The sequence below is a fragment of the Anser brachyrhynchus genome (assembly GCF_964034855.1).
Source record: "Anser brachyrhynchus genome assembly, chromosome: 1".
Lineage (NCBI taxonomy): Eukaryota > Metazoa > Chordata > Aves > Anseriformes > Anatidae > Anser > Anser brachyrhynchus.
The window spans coordinates 36,203,536-36,229,849 of record NC_137694.1 but is presented as its reverse complement, the minus strand read 5'-3'; the positions used below and the strand labels follow the sequence as shown (position 1 = coordinate 36,229,849).

The following is a 26,314-nucleotide window of genomic DNA, read 5'->3' as shown; positions in this document are numbered from 1 at the left end:
GGGAGGGAAGGAAGGAGGGAGAGAAGGAGGGAGGGAGGGAGAGAGGGAGGGAGGGAGGAGGGCTGCCGGGCTGCCTGCCCGCCTGGCGGCCGCGCTCGCTCCGCACGCCGGAGGCACCGGTTCCCCCTGCCCTGCCTGGCCGGGGCGGGGAGCGCAGCCCCAGCGGCGGGCGGCGCCCCGCCGCGCCCCGGAGAGGTGTCTCCGGGAACGGGCTGCTCCCCGCCCCCCTTCCTGCCTCCCCCCCGCCACCGCCCGGCCGCTGCCGCCGCCCAGCGCCCGGCTCCGAGGCCCCGGCGGCCGCCGCTGCCCCGCGGGCGGAGGCCTAGCAGGCCCGGCGGGCCGCGGGAGGGGGGAAGGAGGGAAGGGACCGAGCCAGCGGGGGCCGGGGGAGAGGCTGGAGGGAAGGTGTGATCTGTGGGGTCCCCGTGGGGCTCCCCGGTTCCCCCGAGGGCAGGGCACGGCTTCGTGGTGGCCCCTCTGCGCGCCCCAGCGCAGGGCATGCGCACCAGGGGCATGGTGGCACTGGGGGGAAGATGCAGCCCCCCTCGGGACACAGCTGGTTCTGGAGAACAGGAGCCTCAGCACCCCTGTGTGGGGCTATTCGTGGGGGAAGGAAACAAAACAGGGCGGGAGGCCACCCGAAATCTTGCTGCCTTGAAGTGCTGTGCATGGCATACAGGGGCCATGGCCCTGATGGACATCAGCGTGAGAAAGTTGGACACCTAGGCCGGTGAGCCCCGGTGCCCGGCTTTCCCTGTGAAAAGGCTGTGAGACAAGCGCTGTGATAAGCTGAAGGTGGTCTAGAAGGGCAGGAAGAGCTGCAGGTGGGAGCACGGGGCGAGCCACCTGGGGGAGACACGGCCCAGGCGTGCCCTTGCTGTTGGGCGATGCCAGCAGCGAGGGGTCAGCCTCTGTCTCTGCCTGCAGAGCTGGCACCGGACTCAGCCCTACAGGGCTGCGGAGGATGTGCCAGCTCTACGGGCTGAGATGACGCCGTGCGTGCCGGGAGCTGAGCGCAGCAGCTAACCAAACCAATAGCCACACTTCTCATAGGGCCTGTACTCCAAGCTTGATTCTCACTCACAAAAGGAGTCAGACAGGGTTCAGGTTGTGCAGCCCCTTTCCCTGACCCCTGATGGCACTGAAACTCAGCCTTTCTCTAAGAAGGGTTTGGACAAGAAAACAAGAACAAATAAAAACAAGGGAAAAGCAAAGGGTGATGGACATTGCTTCTTACGACAGGCAAAGAATGTGGCTGTCATTCTTGGAGTCAAGACCAAAAGTCAAACTCTGAGGCTGCAGATGCAGACTTTGAGCTGCAGGCAGGTCAGCTCTGAGGAGGTTAAAGGTATGTAGGGGGCTTCTGGAGACACAGAGGGCTCTACTGGCTTCAGGTAAATCCAGGAGTGATTAAGCAAAGTTGCAGACTAGCCACAAAGAGTTTCCAAAGGTGTGAGGCATGAGTGTGGTGAAAGTGCCCAGAGAAATAAAATACCTAGAGATCCTGTCCTGGACAGCTAGTCCTGACACAGCCAGGACCTGATCCTTTGGGACAAACAGGAGTGAGCACCGGGATCATCTGCTGCTGGGAGGTTTAAGCCAGCTACCCAGTAACTTGGCTGGATTTGAGATTTAGTGCTATGGAGATCTGGCCCTTGGGGGGAAATGGCAGGGTTATCGTGCTAATGCTGACTTTCTTGGCGGTGTTTATGTTTAATTCTTACAAACCCGTTGCCTTACCATTACAGCTACTCACTTCCACACCTCTACCACACGTTTCTAGCAGTAAGCATATACATACCCTTTGCAACACATCTTTCACCTTTGTTAGGTACCATGCTCTCCCATGCTACAGGATTCCTGTTCTCCTTACACCCTCTTCATGTGCTGTTCTCTATAATTTTATTATGTCTCTTCCTCTTGCTCTCCCAGCACAGCTACTCAGTGCTGATCCCAATTCTGATCACCTAAAACAATCTTAGCACAAGACGTTATTGTCTGAAGCCAATTTACCTCCAAGCTGGATGGTCAGATTACATCCCTTGAATAAGAAGCCCTGACTCAAAAGAGCAATCATCTTCATAATCCCACCAAACTCTGATTTTCATCTCAGCCTTTGATGCTTGCTTCTTTCCTCCTGGCTGTTCCAGTCCATCTGTTAGCCTGGGGACAGGCTGATTTACAACACAGTAGGCCACTTTCCCAGGGGACACAGGGTGCTAACTGGAGATTAGCTGTGAATCTTGCCTCGTCTTGCAGAGCAGAGTGTTTTCACAGCTGCTGAGGACGAAGAACAGTGGTCAAGTCCCCTCGTGCCCTGGGTGAAGCTCTGCAGGTTGGCCAGGCCAGTCCCAATCTCCCTTGTCTGGGAGCTGGGCATGCAAACCGTGCCTCAGATGTGGCTGGGGTCATGGATTTGAAGTTACCTGCCTCCTCCTCTCTTGGGGGCTGAAGGATGCAGCCCCATCTTGCCACCAAGCCTATGATGGGAAACACCACCCAGATCTTTCTGCCCAGAAGAAGGGTGCAGAGGGGAGGCTGAATGTCTGCAGCACCCCTTCCTCTGTGTGCTAGGTGCTGCAGCCAGGGGCTGTGCCTGTCTCTGTGAAGCCACAGAGAGAGCTTTCTGTTTCTCTGCAATCGCCTGTGAGGATTCAGTAACCATCTGCCCATGGAAATTGCTCTCCCTGCCTGTCTCCCTGCGTTCAGCCTGCTGGGCTCGGGGCTGCCTGTCCATGGTAGGATCACTGACCGAGGAAGGACTCGTGTCCCCAGCCGGCAGGGGCATGCCAGGCTCAGAGCTGCACGTATCCTGGATCCCTGGGTTAGGGCCGGCCTCCGGGACAACCAGGACTGAGCTGGCTGAGAAATCTGATTTCCATCCCCCCTACCACTCCCTGCCCTTCTTTAGGGATTGCCAAAGGATTGTGCATTATTACATGGGTGTAATCTTCTTTGAAGATGTTCGTGGCAGCTCAAGTCTCCGGACTCAATTCCGCACTGATTTACACAGCCTGCAATCCCATCGCGGGGATGGCGACTGCACAGGAGCAGCCCCTGCCTGGCTTTGCAGTGTCAGGTTTGAGGTGACTTACAGGGCAGAAGAGATTATTACAGAAATTCCTGTCTTTTGAGACTTGTTCCTGGAAAGGTCCCAGCAGACTTCCCATCAATTTTAAGAGCAGCAAGCGCCAGGGCTCTGTAACAGTCCTGCTATATGAACCTCTGTGCATCCATGAATGGTGTTGGAAAACGCTGGCTTATCTACAAGGTTGTTCTGTGAACTCTGAATTATGGCATGTAGAGCATATCCAGCTCTGGTCAGGGAGGGTGCTGCAGACATTTAAAAAGTATTAGGATAAAGCTGATTGAGAGCACATATGTTGTTGCAAGAGGCAGAGTTGTATCAATAATGCAGGGCAGTGGGGTACTGCAGCTGTGCGGTACTGGAGCAGGGTTTGTGGACGGTACCTCAGTGTGCAGTTAGATAATCTACTCCGTCGGGGAATTGGAAATCCTGAATTATGTATGATAAAACAGCAACGTGTTTATACAGAGAGCAGTTCCTGCAATACTTCATGCACTCAGTGCAAAAGTGGAACAACACGGGCATGCTGGATTCTGCTTGCCTGAGAACTTCATTATTGTATTTCATTTACACAGACTGATGAGCTGCGCAGTATTTGCTTTCTTGTGCTGCTAATAAAAATAGACCATATAACTGATTGCTGGAGTATCACCGACCTCTCTGTGAGCACATAATGAAATGCATCAGCCCCCTTAAACAGCAAAACCCTACACTAATTTTCTTTAGGCTGAAAAGGAGACAGAAATAATTCATCACGCTTTATAATTGCAGTCAATCAGTCATTTTACAGTTGGATAGGAAGTCTCTAAACGAACGACCAGGCTTTAACTGAAAGAATGAAATATTTGATTGTTACTGAAAAAAAAACACCACAATAAGAGGCACCATTCAACGAGCTTGTTCAAACGTTTGCCACTGATAAGATGTACATTTCTATAGAATCAAATCTATTTGCTTGGCAATTAGATTATTTTAGTAAAATCGGTTGCTTATCTAAGATATAAAACCAGCAAGGCTTTTTCCTCCCTCGCAATCAGTGCAACGCTTAATGCTGCTCTGTGCTCATAAACTCCTGAGACAAGGAGACAAAATCTGGGATAATGGGGTTTGTCACTGGCTGTAGAAGAGCTGGGACTTCACCCTGGCTGACCTGAAAGTGAGTGGCTCTGAAGGATTCGGCTGGACCTCCGCAGCAGTGAAATGTGGCTCGCGAGCTGCCCGAACTTCACCAGTCCAGGAAAGGTTTTTCCCTCATCCCGGCTTCTATGAGAGGCTAAGCTGTCTCTGATCCTTCATTTCCAGGAACAGTACTCTGATCACTGGCATAGGCATCTTGCTTGCCAGGGCCTGTGTGCACAGCATCTTCTGGAAGCAGAGCAAAGGAAGAAGAGGCATTCTTACTTCACATGGGAGTGCCTATAGGCGGAGTACATAGAATTGGTAATGTGCTTTAAATTTATGCTGCACCAGGATCTGTAATCATTTTAATGTGTAGACAAACCCCAGGGGTTTAATGTGCACTTCTTAGGGTTATTGTTTTTGTTTGTTGAGCAATTGCTGTGTTTCTTTTGGACATAGTGATCCGAGTGGAGATTGTGAGCTTCACACACCTAAATTTAGGCAACTAAAGACATATGCCTAATCTAAATATGTTACTTAACTTTCTCCAAAGTCAACGGAGTTGCGGGCATGTCCTTGGTGATGATCAACACAGTTCACTTATTTTAGATATTTCTTTCACGATGAATTTTGTTCCAGTTTTCCTTACTGTCCTAACCAGTGGTCATGTCAGACAGGAGCGAAGTTCTCTTTGTAAAACCTGAAAGCAATATGCTGAGTGTTAACAACACTCCATTAGAAATATGGTTATTAGTTTTAATACCTTGCTCCTGATTAAAATGCGCAGATAAGCATCTGCAGACTGTTTGTTCACTTACTATTTGTAATCATGTTGGAAAGGAATCCCGTTGGCCTGCTGTCTGAAGGAGGGTTCAGGAAAAATACCCTTAGGTAACCTTCTATATATAAGCGTATGCATCTGTGCATGGTTGTGTGTACAGCCAAACCTGCCACGTTCAAATGCACGCGGTAGCTCTGTCAGTACAAAATGCATACAGCTTCTGGATCCACTGGGGAATTGTTCACATCACAGAAAAAAAATCTTCCAGGTAGAGTCACGGGCTTGAAATGAAAGAGAGCCTTCTGTCTGAGTACGGTAGGATTTCAGCCCTGGAGGACTGGTACTGTCTGGTACATGAAAAATCATTGTATTTCTTGTAAAGCAAAAAGAAAAGCACCAAACCCAAACCTCCTCACATTAGTTTAGTTGCTGTTTTGTTTGAAGAAATTAATGAGACTTAAAACAGTAATTGGTATGTCAATATTTAGTCCTTTGGCTTTACTGTCATGAAATGCAGTTTAATGTTTCCTTGTTAACTTGCTCATTTTGAGTGGTGCTAATAGGACTAATGACATAACTAATACATGGGAAGCGATGAGGCTTCTTTATGCCTTTTGCTGTTATTAAGAATATTATCCTTTTTCATATGGCATTGCTGTTCTCTTCCCAATTAGTAATTATGAGGAATGAATTCCAGGTAATAACTTTCTCACTTAATGAGAAGAGATTGAAGCAGTCTTGCCGTTTTGAAAGAAGACACATCCAGGTAATTGCATCCTCGGTGCAGGGTTTGCGTTCCATATAGGGCTACTTCCATCCTGTTGGGAACCTTTAAGGCTCCAGTACACCAGTTCTTCTCAGCCTAATGATCTGAATACTCAATCTGTAAGCTTCATGCACCTAAATTTAGGCAGCTGCATGTGCCTTACACCTGCCAGCTCACATGCACCAGCATTCTTCTGGGTCTTTATCTTCCTAAATTTAAAAGCTGTATTGTGCAGAGAAGTCCTACGATCTTTTTTGGTTTAGCTTTTCTTTCCAAGCCCGGTGGGAAAACACTGGTGTGTTTGAGAGAGCTTTTCCAAGTGAGCCTGAGGGGCCATGTTAGTGGTAATTTAAGTCTCTGATGAGCAGATAATTGCAATGCTGATAATTAGCTTTTGGCTTAAAATTTTCTGTTTGCATTGTTTATGTTTGTTCTATCAGTTCTCTGCTAAAAATGAAGTACTTCTGCTACTTCATTACTCCTGACCTTCTCATCCTAATGGCTTTGACTGGAGAACATTAAAAGTTGGATTAAATTTAAAAGGAGAAGATGCTGTACTCGAAGCAACACCAGAGAATTGAGAACATTATATTTTTAAAAATCAGGTCTGTGTACTTCATCATGACGTTGCTGCCTGACGTTAACTAGAATGCTTACATGAACAGATCTGCTGGATTGCACCCCCAGCACTTAGAGAGAGGGACGTAACTCCTAGTCTTGCTATCCTTGGATGACCTACACAGGCCATCCAGATTTTGCAGGATCTCAGCTTTTGGGGCTGCTTCAGTCCATGCCAGTAGTTTAAAGGTTATGAACTGCCTTCATTTATCTCAAAAGGGCATTAATTTTGAAGCCCAGCAATGACACTTCAAATGTCAGCCTTGTTCATTTTAGCAGAAACATCTAGCTACTGTGCTTATTCATTAGTGTGGGCTAGAAGGGTGGGAACAGCTGCAGCCTAGCAGACTAAAAAAGTGCATTGCTATTAATGGTCTACCCAGCACGCTGCCATTTCTCTGATTCAGCCCCTTGGCCCACCCTCTGGCTGAGCCCTTCCCCAGGAGCGAGGCATATGCGGAGAGGAACAAGAGCGGAAAAGGAAAGGCAATTTCTGTAGAATTTTCTCTTCTTCATTATGGGGAGCAGCAATGTGCTGCTTTCATGAGTTCTTTTTTTCCTCCAGCTACTTTTGGCTTTGCTGTTGCAAAAAGATGAACCAGAATCGTGTGGAAGGGGTGCGGCAAATGGAGATAGGAAAGGATATGGGCACCAACCTGCTCTTGAGGAGACCTGGTTTTTCTACATTTTGGTTAATGACGGTTTACCTCAAAAACCCAGCTGCCTGCATGGTCTGAGAGCACTCCAGGGTGAGCTGGGTGGTGGCAGCTGGAATGGTTTCAGGCTGCAGAAGGAACTTAATTCAGACCTCCCACTTCATGGGCTGCTGCTCCCTGAATTAAAAGCAACACGATGTCCTTCTCCTGCCATCAGGTTTTTAAAGATGGAAACCCAAACGCTGCTCTTTCAAGCCCTTGATACTTGCGTGATCCCCTAAAGGGAAGGTGGTCCTTGGTTGCAGTCTCCATCTCCAAACTAGAAACACCTAGCCCTGGGCTGAGAGGAGACTTCAGACATTTCTTTGTCCTTGGCTTTTCTTATTGCCAGGCTGGAAGATGCTCTTAGCATAGCATGCAAGGCTGGGGGGTGAATTTGGAGGTGGTTTCCTAAGACAATGCCCACATCCCTGCTGCAGAGGTATGGCTCTGCGGGGGCTGGGGAGGCAGGGGGTGCTGGGGGTACCTGCATCTTCTATCGGATGTAATTTTCTGTCATATCCTCAGGTTGCAGCTGACCCTCTTGAGCTGCTGGTTCTCATCAGCAGTAGACACACAGTAGTTTGAAGGTAAGATGCAGTGATCTTAGCTTCACAACTAGAGCTTCAAAGTAAAGCTTTCAAGTTTTCCTTCCATTGTCCAAGAAGTGTCTTACATTAAAGAAAATCTGCGAGGAGTTTAAGAGCTATTTTCCCATCCTTTCTTTCTTTGTATGTGTGTTTCTTTGCACTTTTCTTAGTGTTAGCTTCTTTTTGTTGTTTGTGCTCAGCGGACCACTGTCATAACAACCGGGTGTACAAATATCGCAAAGTACACACACTTTTTTTTCTAAACGAGTGATGTATTTTCAGAGTCATGGCTCTGGTTCTCACATGCACACATATAACTGAAAGCTTTATGTTAACAACTGCTTCAAAATAATTTTTTTTACCAAGAGCTTAGTGTAAATGACAATATCTGTTTAACATAATCTGTAGTTTTCACAAATGCTAAAGACAAAAGATATGCAGAAAATCTTTCTTGAGGGGCTCCAGTGCAGTTTGCAATTCAGGCTATTAAAATATTTCAAATGCCAGAGCTCCCTCACGTGGAAAGATGAGGAAGGCGGATTAATGCCAGGAGGAGGTTCTACAGACACCAACCAAAGCTTCCAAACCTCAACAAGAAAATATTTATAACAGACATTTATTTTTTTTTCCGTCTGAATACAGTAGAAGATCCTCTCTTCTTTTCTTGCAATATAATATTATTTGAATCAAATATTAGTACAAAATCTGAGAAAATTAACCTACATGGACCAGATTTTCACATAACCTTAACAGTTCTTTACTGTTGACAGCCATGTGACTACATTTGCCCATGTTGAGTTGGGTGGCATGAATTACGAAACCACGATGTCAGAGATGCGCTAGGGTAATGAAGGTTTGTTATGTTAACATCCTACAACCGTGACTCTCTGATTCAGTAACTGCAGCAAATATAACACAAAATACATGACATTCATTTAAAATGTGTGAACTGGTGTGGGTTTGCTTTCGTAACACAGATCAGCAGTATTTTGAACCTCTACAGGAGCTGGTGCCTCCTTTTATGGGCTTTCAGGAGTGACAGTGGGTGAAGCCAAGCCCATGTGAATGACAAAGTCTAACCCAGGCTGAGTAAGACATTCGCAACAAGAATGGATTCTTGATTTCCAAAAGGCTGAGGAGACAATTATTTCAGGAGATCTCCAGTATTGCTAATTCTGGCTGTAATCCTCTCAGTGGCTTTCATATGCCAGAAATCTTTGTTATTCTGGGGGAAATGATACCTTGTGACATACGCATTTTATAAATAAGGTAATTTTCCCAAATACAGTAAAAAAAAAACATAATGTATATTAACAATTATTAGATTGAGAATGTAATATTATTAGATTGAGAATTTTATATGAGAAGAAAATTAATTAATGGAGCTTAACGCTCCTTTCCAACCAACTTATGCTTACATTGCTGACAATATTAAGCAGTGATTCAAGCTGTAGATTTAAAAATGAGTTGGCAGCAGATGGATGCTGCTGGTAAACTAAGGAGAAGATTCAGCATGATGCTTATAATTCGGTGGTGGCTCAGCTGATGTGAATCTGCATTAGATACAATGGTATCAGTAGCTGGGGATAGAAGGACAGCGCTACATAAATCATGTGCATTGTTATATATTCTCGAGGTACATAAGATGTTGCCTGGCAACTGCATGTCTCCTCGCTCAGCAAAGTAAGTGTTTTTAATTATGTCTCTGTGATACTGCATGATCATGGAATTAAGAAAACTGACTCTGCCTGAGCACTTTAAAAATGGCATTTATTAAAAATTATACTAACCAGCATCCCAATCATCAATATGCCTTGTCTCAATCAAGCATCCTGTGCCTCTGGTGTTCCTAAGCACATGTTACAATATTGCAGTTCAAGGATAATTATGCAGAAACAGTTTTCTTTTCCTTGAATATTTCAGTATTTATAGGATTTATAAAACATCCTTCACATAGTCAGAGGATGCTGCTCCTTTTTTTTTTTTGTTCTTTTTTTTTTTTCTCTACCAGTTTGTGCTTTCTTCTTTGTACCCACAGAGACAAGAAATTGGAGTATTTTGTTCTCCTGTCACTTGGACCTCTACTCTGTAAGGGAAGCCACTCATATGTAGACCATCTTGTCACATGTCAGTCATTTACAACATACTTCATCTGGATTTATGAAATCTAAGCACACCTGTAAAATTAGATACAATATATACCATATTGCCAGGTTTCTGTAAACTGCATCTATATCTTAAAAGGCCAAGAATGGAACATGTTAGCAAAACACTTCTTAAAATCACAACCCTGATGCACACTCTAGTCCACAGTCTTCAGGGCACTAGCATCTGTGAAGGCCACACATAGGGAAGGAATGGTAAGTCTCATGAATCTTTAACAGGCCCAGCTTCAGCAGGGAAGGGAGAGAACCTGAAAGTCACCAATTCCCCATAGCATACTGGCAGGACACTCAGCAGTGTGGCAGCTACCCCTCGTCGAGCTCATTTTGATGGAGTCAAAATGAGCTGTAATGGACTCCCCTATTTTTGGAGTGAATTCTCAAACCAGAAGGTGGGTGATAGAAAGACTGTTTTGATTTCACTACGTTTCTGTTTTGTGGATTCCTGCCTGTTTAAGCATCTTGAACTTTGAGACCACCTCTTGGGCTGGACCTCTTAAGGAACTTAGGAATTCCATTCTCTTCTAAAATTGATTTATTTTAGGCAGAAAGAGATGCTGAGTTGCTCACAGGTAAGAAATCCCAGGTAGATGTGGAAATTCAGCTACACCTAACAAAAATTTTCAGACAAGTGTCTAGTGAAGCAGTGTGCCACCAGCATTACTAGCCAGCTGGTGCAGAGTTCTTTGAATTGAAACCTTGGACGTAGGTATTCAATTCTGCCTTATTTCTGTATTTTATCGAAATCTTACTCTTGTCCTTTATTTTTATTTTTATTTTTATTTTTATTTTTATTTTTATTTTTATTTTTATTTTTATTTTTATTTTTATTTTTATTTTTATTTTTATTTTTATTTTTATTTTTATTTTTATTTTTATTTTTATTTTTATTTTTATTTTTATTTTTATTTTTATTTTTATTTTTATTTTTATTTTTATTTTTTTTAGGAGGGAGGAGGGGCAGTAATGGGCCCAAGTTCCTACTGCAATAGTGTTCTGTTGGTGTCTTTGCACCTAATTGCCTATTAAGGAAGCTTCAGGAAATAACTGAGTGCTAGATCACTCCTTCTAAGAAAACAGCCCCTGGGAGATGATCTAAGAGATGATGGCATTAGTAGTACTCCTTCATATCATACTTAGCTCTCTACAGCTTCTTCTCTGTATGGTTACATGAGAACAAATGCCAAAGCCTCCGGGGCATTGTTCCTTCATACCCAGAATTTCTATCACTAAATTCATGTTACACATTTTTTTCCTGCTGTCTTTATAGACTTCTTACCTAATTTTATAAAGGGAAAGAAATGTGTTAAACTTAGCATTAATATGAACATATGGTATCAAACATACAGTGAAGGGAATCGAATTAGAAGACTGAGTTATATCTGTCCCTCCTCCCTTCCCTGAAACCTTCTCACCTAACTTGAAAGTACCTATAGAGAAAATAAATAAATAAATCTCCAAACCCAAACCCATGGCAATAGGACATGACTCAGAAGTTGGCAAGCAGTCAGGGCAGACCAGTCAGGGCAGAGCAGGACAGAGCCACCTGGCACAAGATTTTTTTGTTGGAGGTTTCCTTGCCTTGGTCCCAAATTGTGTTAAACTAGGATGATTTTACATCTCTTTGCATAGAGAGCTGTGAAGGATTGATGCAGGGTTATTGAAAAGGTTAATAAAAAGTGCACTTCAGAGGATATCTTTTAGATACATCATATTGGCCCAGTGTAAGATTTTAGTCCCTACAAATCAAGCACTGCAATACTTAATGCCAAATGCAGTCTTAGCTATTTTGTTCCTTTGTATGGAGCGTGGGGAGAAGCAACTGCCCAGAAAATCCTGCGTGCTGTGAGGAAGTTGCCTTGTGCAGGCCAGGAGACATGGGCATGAAGTCTGGGATCCCTCCTCAGCTTCCTGGCATGGGACCACGTGTCTTGGCCACACGAGGCAGATGATAGCTCCTGATACCTACACTTATCCTATTGAATCATGGAGCACAGCTGAACATTTTCCCCTGTGTAGCAGCCTACTGGTTAGAGAATGTTCCCCAAAATCATACCTGCCGTAGCTGGAGGGATTCACCTCTGCATCTCACTGCCCCAAAAAATGTCCAGCCCATAGACCATAGGCAGTGCTGGCTGGGGAAGCAGTCTCTGCTGCACCACCTAAACCGTGTGGCTGGGCAGAGAGAATGATGAGATTAGCTGCAGGATGAACAGATAGGACCACAAGAGAAAAAAGATGAGAGCAGGCCTTACTCTGCAGTCTGATGAGGAAGCGAGGTTCCATCTGCTCTGTGTAGACGTAGGATAATGTGGAAATGAAATAGAGAAGAGAATCTTTGATTAAAAATGACTTCAGAGTTGAGGACTGCCTGTTTAACATTGAAACCGCCTGTTTTATAACTACAACGTTTTTGCAGTAGCTAGAGGGAAATCTGAAGTTACAGACCAGCTTTTTGTCATTTTGCAAAAGCAAAAGTGCAGGCTCTTATTAGCCAGTCCTGGCTGCACTGCTCAGTTCCTGAAATAGGTCATGGAGAGAATCTGCGCTAATTAGGAAAAGTTGGTAAAGACAATCATTGCCAGTTAAAAATGAGTGCCAGGTCCATTCTACTTGCATAGCTGATCTGGAGGTGATGTAACGAACAGGTTTTGTACCCAAACTGGACATGCTGAACAGTATGACTCAGTCCTGGGAGCCGCAGGGAGCAAGTCCGATCAGGCTCATTCTGCTGAGCTGCAGCTTTGGCTGCCTTGTCAAGAACACCAGCAGCTGCACCTTCCCCAAACACCCCACAGCGTATTGACAATTACCCCTGCAGTTAAACTTTTCCTTTTCTTCTCATATCCAATTTTCTTTAATGGATTTATATTGCTCCTTCCTTTGGCTAAGTCCAACAGAGGACTTCGGTGCCCGCAGTCAGGTGAGGTAATGGCCCTTAGGGACCTGGCGTGCAGAGCAGAGTCCCAAGGCTTGCATCAGGCGTCTCCCAGGTTCATGCAAAGTCAGGTATGAGGCTACGCAGTGCCTGGGGAGAAGGAATCATATCAGGATGGAGAGCTACAAGACTGATACGTGTGCAAACCAACATAATAGGAGCTAGCAGGAGATGGGAAGGGCGGGTGCGCTGCTACCACCAGAATTTTGGTGCCAGTGCCAGTTGGCTCAGGACGCAAGATAAAATCCCCTCTTCTTCCTAGATCCCTTCCTCCCAAAGGCTGGTCGTGGTTTATCACTAAGCTTTACTTACATTAAAATCCACAAATAGCAACGGAAACCGAACCCACAGCTCCCTTTTGCTGAGGACAGTCGTAAGGCCCTGGCTGAGCCCCCGGGAGCTGCGGGATCCTACCTGGAAGGTAGGTGCAGAGAGGAGCAGCTTTTCACAGGCTCCTCTGTGTTCAGCTTCTCCTGCTGACTCACAGCGAGGGACAGCTGAGACACCCGACCACCTCCGTGCATTCAGCCTGAAGCCCTTGAACAGGTTCTGATGCCATTTTGGCACCCAGGCATCCAACACTAAGCCCTGCAGAGCCTAAGTTTGAGCTCATCGAATAAATCGTACACATTAAACCTTTTGTTTCCTTTTCTTCTCTCTCTGGCTAAGTAGCCTCTGTTCAGTTATAGAACAGCTGTTTTGCTGCTCCAATGAGCCTGATCCTATGCATGCCCAAAAACGGGAGCTGAGGGTACTGCTAGGTCAAGCAGACAAGTGTATACAGAGCGAGATAGATGTCTGGCCAAGCATTTAGTGATGTCTGTATCACACTTACAGCGACAGGCATCTGAGGTCTGCTTGAATCCTCTTCTAGGATAGGATTGTGCCCAGACTGTTATTTAGAGCAAGACTGTCTCTTTTCCCTGATTTCCATTACTTTGCTAATGAACCACAGGAGTGTTTCTGACGTTTGTGTTAAGTAAGTATTTTGCCTACCTTCTGCTAGAACAATGCCCTGGATAAATCACCACTCAAGGCAGGTACCAACGTGGAAGGAAAATTTGAATTGATCTTTACGTATATGTTCCAAAGCTTCTGAAGTCATTTGGCACCATTTCACCGGCTTGAGGAAGCTGTAGGATTCTGTATCTTTGAGAGTATCTAGATGATGTGAGAAGCCGCATTTCTTTTATTAACTTCCAGCATTATTTCATTATATGAATCATTCCAGTATGCAAAGCTGTCATGAAAATTTACAAGTCTAGGCACACAGTCCTACTTGTCCCATGTTTTCTATGATGAAAAAAACCACTAACAATACCTTACTCAGGCATCAAAAAAATTGTTTGCCTTGGGCAAGCAGAATTTCAATCGGTTTGTCTTCCATTAGCTCATCAAAAAAGCTGGAGATAGGGAAGAACACCTCTGTCACTTTTCTTTTTATCAGTTTGCATGTTACCTTTGGATGAGTCAACCCAGAAACACTCTGAAAGAGTGGCTAAATCCTACCTTGAACTGGGAAGAAAGGACAGGTACTCTGACTTGATATCCCTTTCTAGGAAGGAATTCAGTACATCTACATGCAAGGTTTAGAAAGCATTTTGTCTGAGATATTGCTTTCACTGCCAGAAATCTCATTCTTATCAACTGTTTTCAGTATGACAACAGAAATTTTAATGTGACCGTGGAATTATTATTCTAAAAATGAACATTTCAAAGTTCATATATTGTGCAGCTCAAGCTGTGGACATTTGTTGCAGTTGACTTTGCCAAAGAAGAATGAAGCTAATGTCTTTTACAGAAAGCAGACTCAAAAGTGAGGAGAAAATTGTGTTCTGGTGAGAACAGTTCTCTACTTGCCAATATTCTGCGTTCTCTGAAGATTTTCCCCCTTCAGCTCTGCTGTCAGTAACCTGTTCACTAAGATACTAAAACAGACATTAAATGGTAACCATAGCATCCCGACTGAACCTCACTGTCAGACCAGAGCAAGGGGACTGCAGCACTCGTGAGGTGGTTCTGCTGCACACAGCTCTGGCTCCAGCAAGCTTCAGTTCATACTTACCCGAGACCTTATCTCATTCTCCATTCCTGGGCCTTGCCACAATGGTAAAATTTCCACATTGCTCTTTGGAATTGTTCAGAAGTCTTCCAAGCCCATGGACCAAAAAGTATCTTTTTCTTAATCTTATATCATACTAAGGTGTTTGCCTTTTTAATTCTTGTTTTTCAAGACAGATTCCTGGTGGGTGAGATGAGAGCAAATGAAAAGTGGGACACAAGTCTTATTTGTCCAGCACTGCACTTCCTTGCTGCTGTACAGAGGTAACGCTGTGTAGCTCCCTTGGAAACCAGGAGAAGGTAGCTCTCATAGCTCTAATCCATCTCTCTCTTCTTTCCTCCTGACACCAACCAGTTGAGAAGCAGAGCCCATGAGTGGGATTTCCACCCCTGTTGGCACTGGGGGTGTAGGCACAGAGAGTTCAGTCCCCACTTCGCTGCACCTCTACAGCTCTTACAACAGCCCTCATCCCCTTAGACCTTCCTGTCTTCCCCAGCAAATCACCCCTGCAACCAAGCCACAGTAGATCTCACTATCCCCCTGGATTCCTGCCTCCTGAACGTGCCTTTCTGTATCTGCAGCCCCCTGCTTTCCCCAGCTCTGGCAGCCTGGGGCAGTGCTCATGGTGGCTGTGTGGCCAACAGCCAGGGAATGGCTCCTCTGTGTTTGGGAGCCAGTGAGGTGGAGGGCAGGATGCAAACAACTGGGTTCCAGCTGGGGACGTCAGGAGGCTCCATCCATTTCCTATGCAGCCACTTCACGGATAAGAGGGGGGTGATGGGGGTAGGCCCATGTCAAAATACTGTTCTGCCTGCTTTTTTTTTGCAAGCAAGAAAAGCATCTTAGGTAATGAAAACTGGAAGTCTCTTATTACTGAAAGTAATAAGAAAAAGCTAAGAATACGAGAAGCTATAATTTTGTTAAACTTTTTATCCCTCAGAAGGAGGAAACCAGAAGTGGCATTGAGAAAAAAGCAAGGAATAAGTAGATGGCTGTACTGCTCCAGCATGCTGACTGAACCCAGAGAGGTAAGGCGTCCTAAGTGAGGCAAGGTAACATTTTTTAAAATCCATTTTGCATAATATATGACTATAAAAGAAATGTGATTCAGCATGGTTTCAAACTTTAATGAAGAAGACAACACATATGCTTTAAAGAAGGAACTCCTCAAGGTATAAAAACAATTTAAAAGAGGCAGCTCTACCCTTAGTTCTATGACAAAGCTGTTAAAGATTATTGCTTGTCATATTTAGTCCACCATACCCTGTAATTTTCTGAAGATGAAGGGTTATTTAAAGCTGTCTGATGATAAAATGATGAAGTAGAGGAGGAATACACTCTTGTGGTACAGTCTAGAGAAAGAGACAGACATGACTGTTCCTGAGTGGGTGATGTTGTAGGATTTATGTACAGAAGCACAGCAAAGTCTCAACTGTGTTTTTGCATAAACCCAATGAAAGTCTTCTTGCACAAATGTTAACCTTTTGAAATGAATATTTAATATTCTCCTTGCTTCTCTATGGTCCTTGGGGAACTTGTAATGAAGGAGCATGGAGGGGAGAAAGGTGAATTTATTCTCTGTCGCTGCAAGACCCTCATAAACAGCTTCAAAGCAATACAAAAAGGCTTTGTGCTAAGCCACCGATAACTTCAGTGCCACTGTGTTCAGAAGGATCCTTCTGCAAGTTAAGCTTTTGCTCACAGAAGGGGCAAAAGTCTCATTTTATGTGTGTATCATTAATTATTGCAAGCACATGCAATAAGCTCCTTTTTATTTTGTCTATAGATGACTCACACTGTGGGGACAAATAAGATAATTTTCCTGACAGCACCAGGTAAGAAAAAGAGACTGCTGTGTCTTAGCTAAAAGTTCATTAGGATATTAGTGTGGATTTCCCAACTGAGCACACAGCGACATTCTTTATCCCAGCATCTTTTCATATTTTAATAACTTCCCTTTGTAGTGGGCTGTGTTAAAGAAAAAAACCCTTTGAGGAGAGTTTCATGAGTTAGCTGAAGAACAGCTCTTCTTTTTCCCAAGAGCAGGTTTCACTTTTCTCCTGTGCTGCCGTACCCACCATGTGGGTTCCCTTTTGATGGGTGCCTGCACCTCCGCGGACACACACCTGCCATTCTTACTCTCCAGATCTGTGATAAGCCCAGCTCTCTACATGTTCACTCCAAGTCTGGAAACTCACGTCGGTTCTTCTGACCCTTACTGGCCCACTACACCTCTACCTCACTGCTGGGCATCAGAAAGGACTGTCATGCTCTGAGCTAACATGAACACGCAGGCATTAAGGTGTAGCTCACGATGAACACCCCACACTGTGCTGTACGGGTGTGAATGCAAGTGCTGAGAAGGAGCATCTCCTACATTCTCCTAGCATTCATTTTCACTACACTAGAATGTAAATTCATTGAGGGAGAGCAGGGAATATCAGAGAGGCTGGCAGCCCTTCTAAATCTCCCCAAGCAGCATGCTCTCCAATGGTCTCACCTTGCCCATGATCTTGCACAGGGCAATATAAACACAATCTAACACGCATAAAAGGAACATGAAGAAAGGGTTTACTTTACAGAGTCTTCTGAAGTAATTGTTTGAAATAGTTAAGAAAGCTAGCCCAGTATGAAAGCTGTGGGTGATTTTTTCCTTTCTTCTTGGCAGGGCTTGTTTTGATCACCTAGCCTTAGCAAAGAGCTGCATGCGTTAATTAGGAACAAAATGTCATCTCACTAGAACAAAATGTCATCTCACTAGAAAACCACCTGCCATGCGGAAAGTTGTGCCGTGAAACAACATCTATAGTGTGAATGCAAATTTAGCTGTCTTGAAAATAGAAGTAGAGAGAGAGCTGGCACAGCTGAATCACTACAGCAAGTAAACTCAGGCCTGGATTGGCAGTGCCACCATACTCAGTACATCCAAGTCATGGAAAGTCTGTGGCAGAACCTCAAACTGTCCTCAGATCCCTCAGTTTTTAGGCTGGGCTCTCTTCTGTAGCCCAGCCTTCCGCACCTTAATGAACAGCCGCTGGACTTTTGTTTAATCGAACTCTGTGCTTGTGAAATGAGGTGTGAAAACATCTCTCCAGCTAAAAGGCTTCCTCTGCAAACACCATTAACGCTGGAGCTTTGCCTTCCACACCGGTGGGTGCAGGTACAGGCCAGGCTTTTCCTCCACAGAGACATAACAGCAGAGGACCGGGGTGGTTCCTCCATGGCCCAGAGCACCAGCAGTCTCCTGCGAGCACCGTGGCCAGGCCGGAGGCAGACCTGCTCTGCCCCAACCTTGGGCTGTCCACACACAGCCTGCTGTCACCCTGTACTTCCAGCCGTGGGAGGCCTTTCTTTTCATCTCTGCAGCCCAAGTGGCAAGACTTTCTTGGGGGAATATGGTAAATTTTGCTTATGGAAATTAAATGTTTGATTTGGACACTAAGCGCCAGTTTTGGTGCAAGCAGGAAGGCCCAGGCTTATCAGCTGAGGCCTGTAGTAATCGATTGCAAAATAGGATTAAAAAAAAAATAATAATCAATGCATTGTTAAATATACTATCGTTAGGAGTCAAGAAATGCTTGTGAACAGCATTTCTACCAGAAAGGGCATAATCCTTTTTCTTCCACTTCAGGGTGAGTTTACTTTTCCTCCCACAAACGTCATTTAGGAGGCCCTGCTGCGCAAGGATTGAGTCTGAATATACTTCAGTGCTGTCTTAAATCTCAATTTCTTTATAGTCTTATCAGCATACTCCTGGTTATTTCAAACTGGCTCAACCTGGGTGTTTTACAGAAATCCTTGCTGTAATATATATATATATATTTTTTATTTTTTTTTTCTGAGACTATATTAAAGTAAAAATGCCTCAGGATATACAGTTGATGAGAAATCTAGGATATGGTATTTTTAGAATACTAAGGGCACTATTTCTCATGGAAAATAGACCAAGGGATACACAGAGCAGTGTAATTGTATTTTTTCAAAGAAAGGTTCAAAAGTTGCAGACAAATGAAGGACGATTTGACATTTTGACTACCTGATCTGGTTGGTTGATAGATACAGGAAACATGTTTTGTCGGCAAAATAAAAACAACTCTGCTAACCTCTCAAGCTCCTTTCAATATTACATGTGTAGCAGGAAAGCTCACATGTTGTTGATTTGATGATATTCTATAAAATCTATGCATCCCAGTGACAAACTGGAATGATAACTAGTTCATCTCCACAGGGATGAACCTACAATGTCAGACTATAGTAATGTTTTTTCTAGGGGAAAAAAAAAAGATGTAATTTCCAATATCTTATTTTAGCACAGTTAATGTTATTATTGTCATAATCATTATTATTAATAATAATTCCACATTATTATTAAGCTATGGTAACAGAGTGCATAGTTTCCATGTATTCAGTTATAGCTCAGGAGGTCTGACATTCTGTCTTGACCAAGAACAGAAGAATAAAGCTGGTGCATGAAGACAATGAAAAGCAAGTAAGAAATGAGTGTGGCTGCTAGAGCTGCTCAACACCACGCCAGCTCCTCCTTTGTTTTCATAAACGCCCTGGCTCCTGGTCCCCGGGGGATACTTGTTGATAGACCATTGGCTTTCTGGATAATAATTCCCTTTTTCTGGCTTAGTTACATGAAAATTGTTCTTATTATATTTGCCATGATATTCCACATTATCTGGATGTTAGAAAATACTGCTGATATCTGTCTAAGCATATAGCATATATAGGAAAAAGTAAACTGAGTGCCTCCTACTGGAGGTAAAATTGTAAAAAAAAAAAATAATTAAACATTGCAAAATATTAATTTTTAAAGTTTAGCTTATAGTGTTTACACTAAGAATACCAAGTGCCTGGGCATCTGGCATCCAGTAAGTTATAACTCTAACCTATATTAATGCTCACAGTTATTAAGGACAGAAAAAGCCTAGGTTGATCTTCTGCATTATACAGAGCATAAATTTTGGGAATTAATGTCTGCTTTGGGTCCAATAGTTCAGACTGAAACGGAACATTTTATTTCAGAACAAGGTCCGGTGCTGATTTAGATATTTCCAGTGCTGGAAAATATTCCTCTCTGCCCCCACCCTCAAAAAATACCAAAAGCAAAAGCAAAAGCCTGGACTGAGTTGTTTCTGTGGCTAATTACCAAATCTGCAGTGCTGGCTGAGGTTCTGCTCTGTAGCAAACAGGCTGTTTGTGACTGAAACATGATCGGTGTAACCTAAACAACTACTGCTTTGTTGTGGTAGAGTCCGTTCTCCGCTCTTTTTCAAGAAGTTTTTGCAAGACCGAAATCCCCTGATATTGGATGTGGTGTTTTTCTAGTTAGCACGTCATCATCTGTAATACTGAAGGGTTTCAAGGACATTTCATTCTGGTTTTATGAGTCTTGTTTTTAAATCACATGCATTGAAATCCATTACAGTATTTTTTTTTCTCCCTGCATTTTACAGACAGCTGTTTATGTGCTGGTTGTTGTGTTTACTGAAGTGATACGATGGTCTGTGGCAAATATCAACTTGTGAGTCCCTTTCTGCCTCCACGGAGCGCTCATCCAGATGTAACCATGGCAATTTATTTTCAAGTTGCTAGTGACTCAGAGAGACAGTGACACGTTTGACACGGAGACCTACTCCATTCTCCTTTTTGCCCTCTCTGTATTTGTTAAGCAGGCTGTAAGCCATGGTTTTAATACCCTAATTGTCTGAATCATCCCACAGGTCTGCAAAAACTCCAGGCAGGCAGCATTTAAAGGAACAGTTGTAGCTCCTCTTGCTGGTCACCCAGCATCCCAGCACCGGTGCCCAGACAATTAATTCGTTTCTTTCCTTTATATTCCTTGGCATCTGGATCAGAGCTGGGGATGCAAATGGGGTTGGTCCATCCACAGCCCCGGACAGGGTGAGTGATGGACCAGCTGCTTGTGAGCTCCCTGGGTGAGCGCTACAGCCAGTGCTCAGCTTCAGTGTTGCTTAGTTTAATCTAACTCGATAATTTTCAGATGTAAAGATTAATATTGGGCCTTACTGGGACACCCAACAGATCTGCTCTGTTTGGTCTGATCAGGTCTTGTTGTTCCACTGCGTGGATGAATAGTTATCTGTGAGAGCTTTTAGCAATGAACAGCTTGAATTAATTATGTAAATGTTTTAGATAAACAAGGGTTACATCAAAACATGTACTGAAAGAGGATTTCCAGAGAAAGACATGTAAATTTTCAATTGAAAAGCACCATATTATAAAGTGTTACTCTTCTCTGGCAAAAAAAAAAGTGCCATATAAATATCAGCCTGGCTACACTCCATTTTTGTAAACAGTCATCACGTAAAAGCTCTATTTGCAGGTTTTGAGGTAAAAAGAAACCCATACCAACTGCACTTCAGTGTTCCCAATTGATAACAGCCTGTAACCGCTAAAAAATGTGTCTTTTTTTCTATTCATACCAGTTGGAAAAACCTGTAGTCCACATCCTAGCAGTTGTTGGGATCCCCCAAAATAAAAGGACAGTACAACACTATGACCCCTTCCATAAAAAAGCCTTCCTGATACGTATTTCATTATCATTATAAATCTTATTCATAAAAGAGTTCTGAAAATAGACTTCACGTGCTAGCGTGGCTCTAGGAGCAAGTCCCTTATCTGAGCTGAGCACTGTCAGGGCCAGCTTGCATTTGCCCTCCGTAGAAATACGGAGGCAGAGAACATCTCTCCCAGTGTTTTGCAGAGTGCTCTTGATACCATGGGCCTGTCTCCTTAGCTTCTCAGGAGTTAAACATCAGTAAAGGTAATCATCAGAGGAAAATTACTGGAACAAACATGACTAAATGGTTCGAGCCACCTGCTGCTTTGAGGAAAGCATTGTGGTCATAAAAAGGAAAGCGCAAATTCAATCCTTTTTTAAAGTTGCGGGCAAAGCAACCTTTAAGAACACAAGGTGTTGCTGCAGTTGTCACATGTATCTGGATGATCTTAATGGAGCATAACGCTATGCATAGCTGCTCAAAGCAGTCTAGGGAAGATCTCAGGACAAAGTAGGATACAAGTGCTCTTGTCCATGTCTCTTACCATTGCCATTTACAGGCAAGTCCCTGTCAATGAAAGATCTCCGATCAGAGACAGAGAATTTATTATCTGTGCGGCGCAGAGGATACCTTGCTAGGTAGAAGCTCACGCATCTGTGACCTGGGATTAGGAGCTGCAGAGAGCTGAGCAAAGGAAGGTTTGAGGAATAACTCTTTGGATGAGTTCCAAACTGGCAGATACTATTTCCAATACTCTTCTACAGTGCTGCAATTCATTACCTGGCATGGCTAAGATACTGGGTTGAGGTGAGGAATGGGACTAAATGCCCCAGAATGGGTGATGCTATCTCTAGGTCTTCGGCCTTCTTGTATAAACAACCCCCCACAGTGAGAAGCTATCTCAAAACATGCTTCCTAAAGTGGAGAACCTTTGGTATTTCAGGAGGTGAGACTGGTTCTGCTGTGAGATAATTTAGATATATTTCCCTGATTGTTCCATTCTTGCCAAATGTAGCACTTCTAAGACAAAAGGCTCTACCATATCATTAAAACCCACATTGCCTCAAATTTCCTTTATTTAAGAATTGCAGTATTGCTTTCTGATTACTTAAATAAAAATGAGCTACAGCTCTGCTCTCTGCAGTCTGTGTTTGTTCAGTTTCTCCAGCAAGCCAGTACTTTCTGTGAAAAGTCTGGAAAAATAAAACCAAACAACCAAAAACAGTGAGTAAGAGCTCGTCTACCCCCAGTGACAGGAATGAAATGTGACTTTGAAAAAGTAGTCTCTGAGGATTTTTTCCTTATTCCTGATTCAGCTTTCAGTAGGAGAAACACGAACCAGAATTGCCAGTCAGAAGTGCAACAGGAAGAGCAAGCTGAGATGACAAACAGGGAATGGATGCAGGCGCACAGCTGGTGTCTTGTTTGAGTCGATATTGCTTCCTCAGCTCCTTGCAGCGAAGGACATACAAGCATGTGGTGTCTACAGTGCTGTCCAGGTGACAAACTGTCCATCTGCTCAATGTACCTACTGATAATCTGGACTGATTAGTCTGAACTGGAGTCCACAGAAGCCTCATGCTGTGTAACATCTGATACAACTCTCCCTTTGTTGTTCCAAGTGTTGCTTGTCCTTCCTGTGGCTGTCAGGGATGTAGGAGCTGTAGCAGACTCCCTGCTGGACCTGTGGTGCTGAGGCATTTCGTTGTGAGTTGAGCCAAAGGCACTTGTGTGCAGTGTAACAGGACAAGCTAGCATCACCTTGTCTGGATCACCGGCCTTCTCTGAGTGGCTTTTTGTGTGCTGTGGCCTTGATGAAGTCAGTTCTCAGTGAACGGCAAGGCATGAAAACGACATGGGTAAAACTAGGCTTCTGTTATTATAATCAACAGAGAAAACTTTTAGATGGATTCAAGTTGGACAGAGCATAAAACAGAAACCAAAATAGACTGAAGCAACATCTTCACCACAACTTCTGTCCCTCTGTCAGTAATGAGGGAAAGTGGAGTGTCTCAGTGTCCAAGGACCAGTGACTTGGCTCAGGTCTATCTGCCAAAACTAGTTGAAGGAGGTTATCTCTGGACTGTGAAATTGGCCTTCCTTGGTGACTCTGGTTCACTTTTGTGACTTTTGCTCCATGGGACATTCTTAGAAGGCATTCATCATAGGGATGTCTAATGGCATATCAGGATGTCTGTGTTATTATCAGAATGATGTTTGTTGTTTCTTTAATGATCAGCACTGGATGGTCATATAAATATTGCCTATGGGATTACTAGGACCCCACAGTGTATCTTGTTATGTCTTCACATCCTTCACTTGCATAGCCATAGCAATTACTGTCTTAAGTGTCAAATCAGTAGCAAGCTGTAGTTTTTCTAACATGCATCATTTCTGTATGCCAGTAATGTTGCAATACTGTGTTAAAGAGAGCTGTGCTGAAATTTTGCACAGAATCTTTGTGAAGTTAAAGTAGAACATACTTCAGAGGGAGCAAAAAAATATTTATTCAAACTTTCTAATGAAAATAACAAAAATTTTGCTTCTACAGTCACCAAAATCAAAGACAGCATTACAGGTTAGCCTGTAATCTTATCAGATGTACTGCTCCTGTTCTGTTTTGCTCTTTAGAGGCTTGTCCTCATCTTAAATGCTCCTACTTTGTTTTCTACTTCATCCAGTCATCAACAGCCTTGAAAATGATGGATAACAAGTCTTCCATCTATCCAGGAGTATGTGAACTTGTGACCGCTGCCAATACCCGTATGCCTTTGTGGTTGTCTTAAGTGCTTCCGGTTTCATTCCACTTCTACTACCATGTAATGGATTTATTGTTTAAATAAGGCCCGCTTGCTCAGAGATCTCAGCTCTCTTCAAAGCCTATGTACTTAGCTTACAGCAAGGCAAACATAGAAGTACGTCCGGGATAAACCCAGGGAAACTCTACCCAAATCCTCAGTGCCTCAGCTGCTGGCAGTCTTTTGTCTCTGGCAAGAGTGTATTTACACTGTGTTATTGAATAATAGTCACTTCATGGGTGACTATTGAAACAATGGCCTCCAGAACATACAAATAACATGGCAGTAGAAGCATCGCATGGCTGCCTTAGAGAGGAAAGTGAAGCTGCTGTCTTGGGCAATACTTGAAGCTTTCTGATGTGGACCTTCCTGCTGCTGTCTCCAAACCTCATTTCTTTTCTGTTGAAACCTCAGGTTTCTGTCCTGCCCCTCTTTCAGCCTCATGCCCAGTTTCCATCCATGTGAAATGCAAGCTAAAACACACAGAATAACTTATTGCCTTTGCTGACTGCCATACATTGCCTTGAATGCTGACACACTGTACTGAGCAGAAATTGCTGGTCATCAGGGTAGGATGATGGATGAAACATAAGGTGCTGGGAAGAAACAAACGACTGCAATATTTATGAGATAGATGTATATGTATGGTATCTCAAGATGCATGTTTTTTAAGGAAATATAAATTATTGTATTGGGTTTACATGGCAAGGGCTTGGTAGCAGGGGGCTGTCGGGGATGGCCTCTGTGAGAAGATTCCAGCAGCTGCTCCATGTTAGATAGGGGCCAGCTTCAGCCAGCTCCAAAGGGGACCCGCCACTGCCCAGAGCCAAGGCAATAAGTGATTTTTTTGTGCTTCTATGCGAGCAGATTTAAGAAAGGGGAAAAAAAACCTGCTGTGTCACAGCAGCTGGGAGAGAGAGGAGTGAGAAAATGTGAGAGAAGCAGCCCCACAGGCCCCAAGGCCAGTGCAGCAGGAGGGCAGGAGGTGCTCCAGGCACGCAGCAGCAGTTCCCCTGCGGCCTGTGGAGAGGCCCCTGGTGGAGCAGGCTGTCCCCCTGCAGCCCACGGGTCCCACACGGAGCAGATCTCCACGCTGCAGCCCGTGGAGGAGCCCCCGGTGGAGCAGGTGGATGTGGCCTGGAGGAGGCTGCGGCCCATGGAGAGCCCCCGCAGGAGCAGGCCCCGGGCCGGAGCTGCAGCCCGTGGAGAGGAGCCCACGCAGGAGCAGGGGGTCTGGGGGGGGCTGTTGCCCGTGGGGGACCCGTGCTGGAGCAGTTTGCTCCTGGGGGATGGACCCCGTGGTACGGACCCATATTGAAGGATCCATATTGTCTTTGGGCAGCCCCCGCAGGCCCAGTTGGGGAAGGACGGCATCCCGTGGGAGGGACCCCGCGTGGAGCAGGGGCAGAGAGGGACCGTGAAGGAGCGGCGGAGACAAAGCGTTAGGGACTGACCGCAGCCCCCATTGCCCATTCCCCTGCGGTGCTTGGGGGGAGGAGGTAGAAGAAGGTGGATGGGAAGCGGGTGTTATTTGTTTTTAGTTTCTCACTGCTCTAGCTTGTTAGTAATAGGTAATAAATTACATTAGTCTCCTTGTGCCGAGTCTGTTTTGCCCTTGACGATAATTGTTGAGTCATCTCCCTGTCCTTACTTCAACCGTCGAGCCCTTTTCATCATGTTTTCTCCCCTTTTCCCTTTGAGTAGGGGGAGTGAGAGCATGGTTGTGTTTTACCCAGCAGGGTAAAACCATCACGCTGATGAGGTTATTTGAGTCAGAAAGCCCAGGCAAGCTCTGTGTATCCACCTGAAGAATCAGTCTGGGAGCAGAAAGGACTCCCTAGGGCTGGGAAAGGAAAGAGCAGCCAGTCTGGGGGTGGGGGTGGGCAGGGGGTCTTATCTTTTTGTGTCAGTGCTGGCTCATGCTCCAAGTTTTACCTTTATATAAACATCACGACTGTGAGACTGGCTGGGAATGCTTTTTCTTCAGTGGAGCGAGATGAGGAGAAGGGCTTCCTCAGGAAGATCCTTCAATACTGCGTTTGCAATGAAAGAAAATCTGGATTACTCCTTGTTTGGAGGAGGGGAACAGGAGGTTGTTTCTTTACTTACGCAACACTGTGAGGAGGCTGCTGTGTGAATAAGGCAGTCTCTGCAGTAACGTTTCACT

General features: G+C 44.5%; 1 protein-coding gene across 6 annotated transcripts; it reads left to right on the top strand.

The window, feature by feature from the left end:
* The first annotated feature begins 352 nt into the window (after nucleotides 1-352).
* Nucleotides 353-26,007, top strand: LOC308195157 (uncharacterized protein). Of its 6 annotated transcripts, XM_080592128.1 has the most exons (5): nucleotides 353-7,657; nucleotides 14,996-15,082; nucleotides 15,760-15,847; nucleotides 16,606-16,654; nucleotides 16,866-17,123. In XM_080592128.1, exons 2-5 carry the CDS (start codon nucleotides 15,012-15,014, stop codon nucleotides 17,093-17,095), a joined length of 438 nt encoding a protein of 145 aa, XP_080448254.1. In that variant the 5' UTR covers nucleotides 353-7,657; nucleotides 14,996-15,011; the 3' UTR covers nucleotides 17,096-17,123. The 6 variants fall into 6 exon arrangements, 1 of the variants encoding a protein (XP_080448254.1); XR_013951295.1 differs by lacking the exon at nucleotides 16,866-17,123 and adding exons at nucleotides 21,909-22,156; nucleotides 22,666-26,007 and having other exon boundaries at nucleotides 353-15,847; XR_013951292.1 differs by lacking the exons at nucleotides 16,606-16,654; nucleotides 16,866-17,123 and adding an exon at nucleotides 22,666-26,007 and having other exon boundaries at nucleotides 353-15,082.
* The last annotated feature ends 307 nt before the right edge of the window (nucleotides 26,008-26,314 follow it).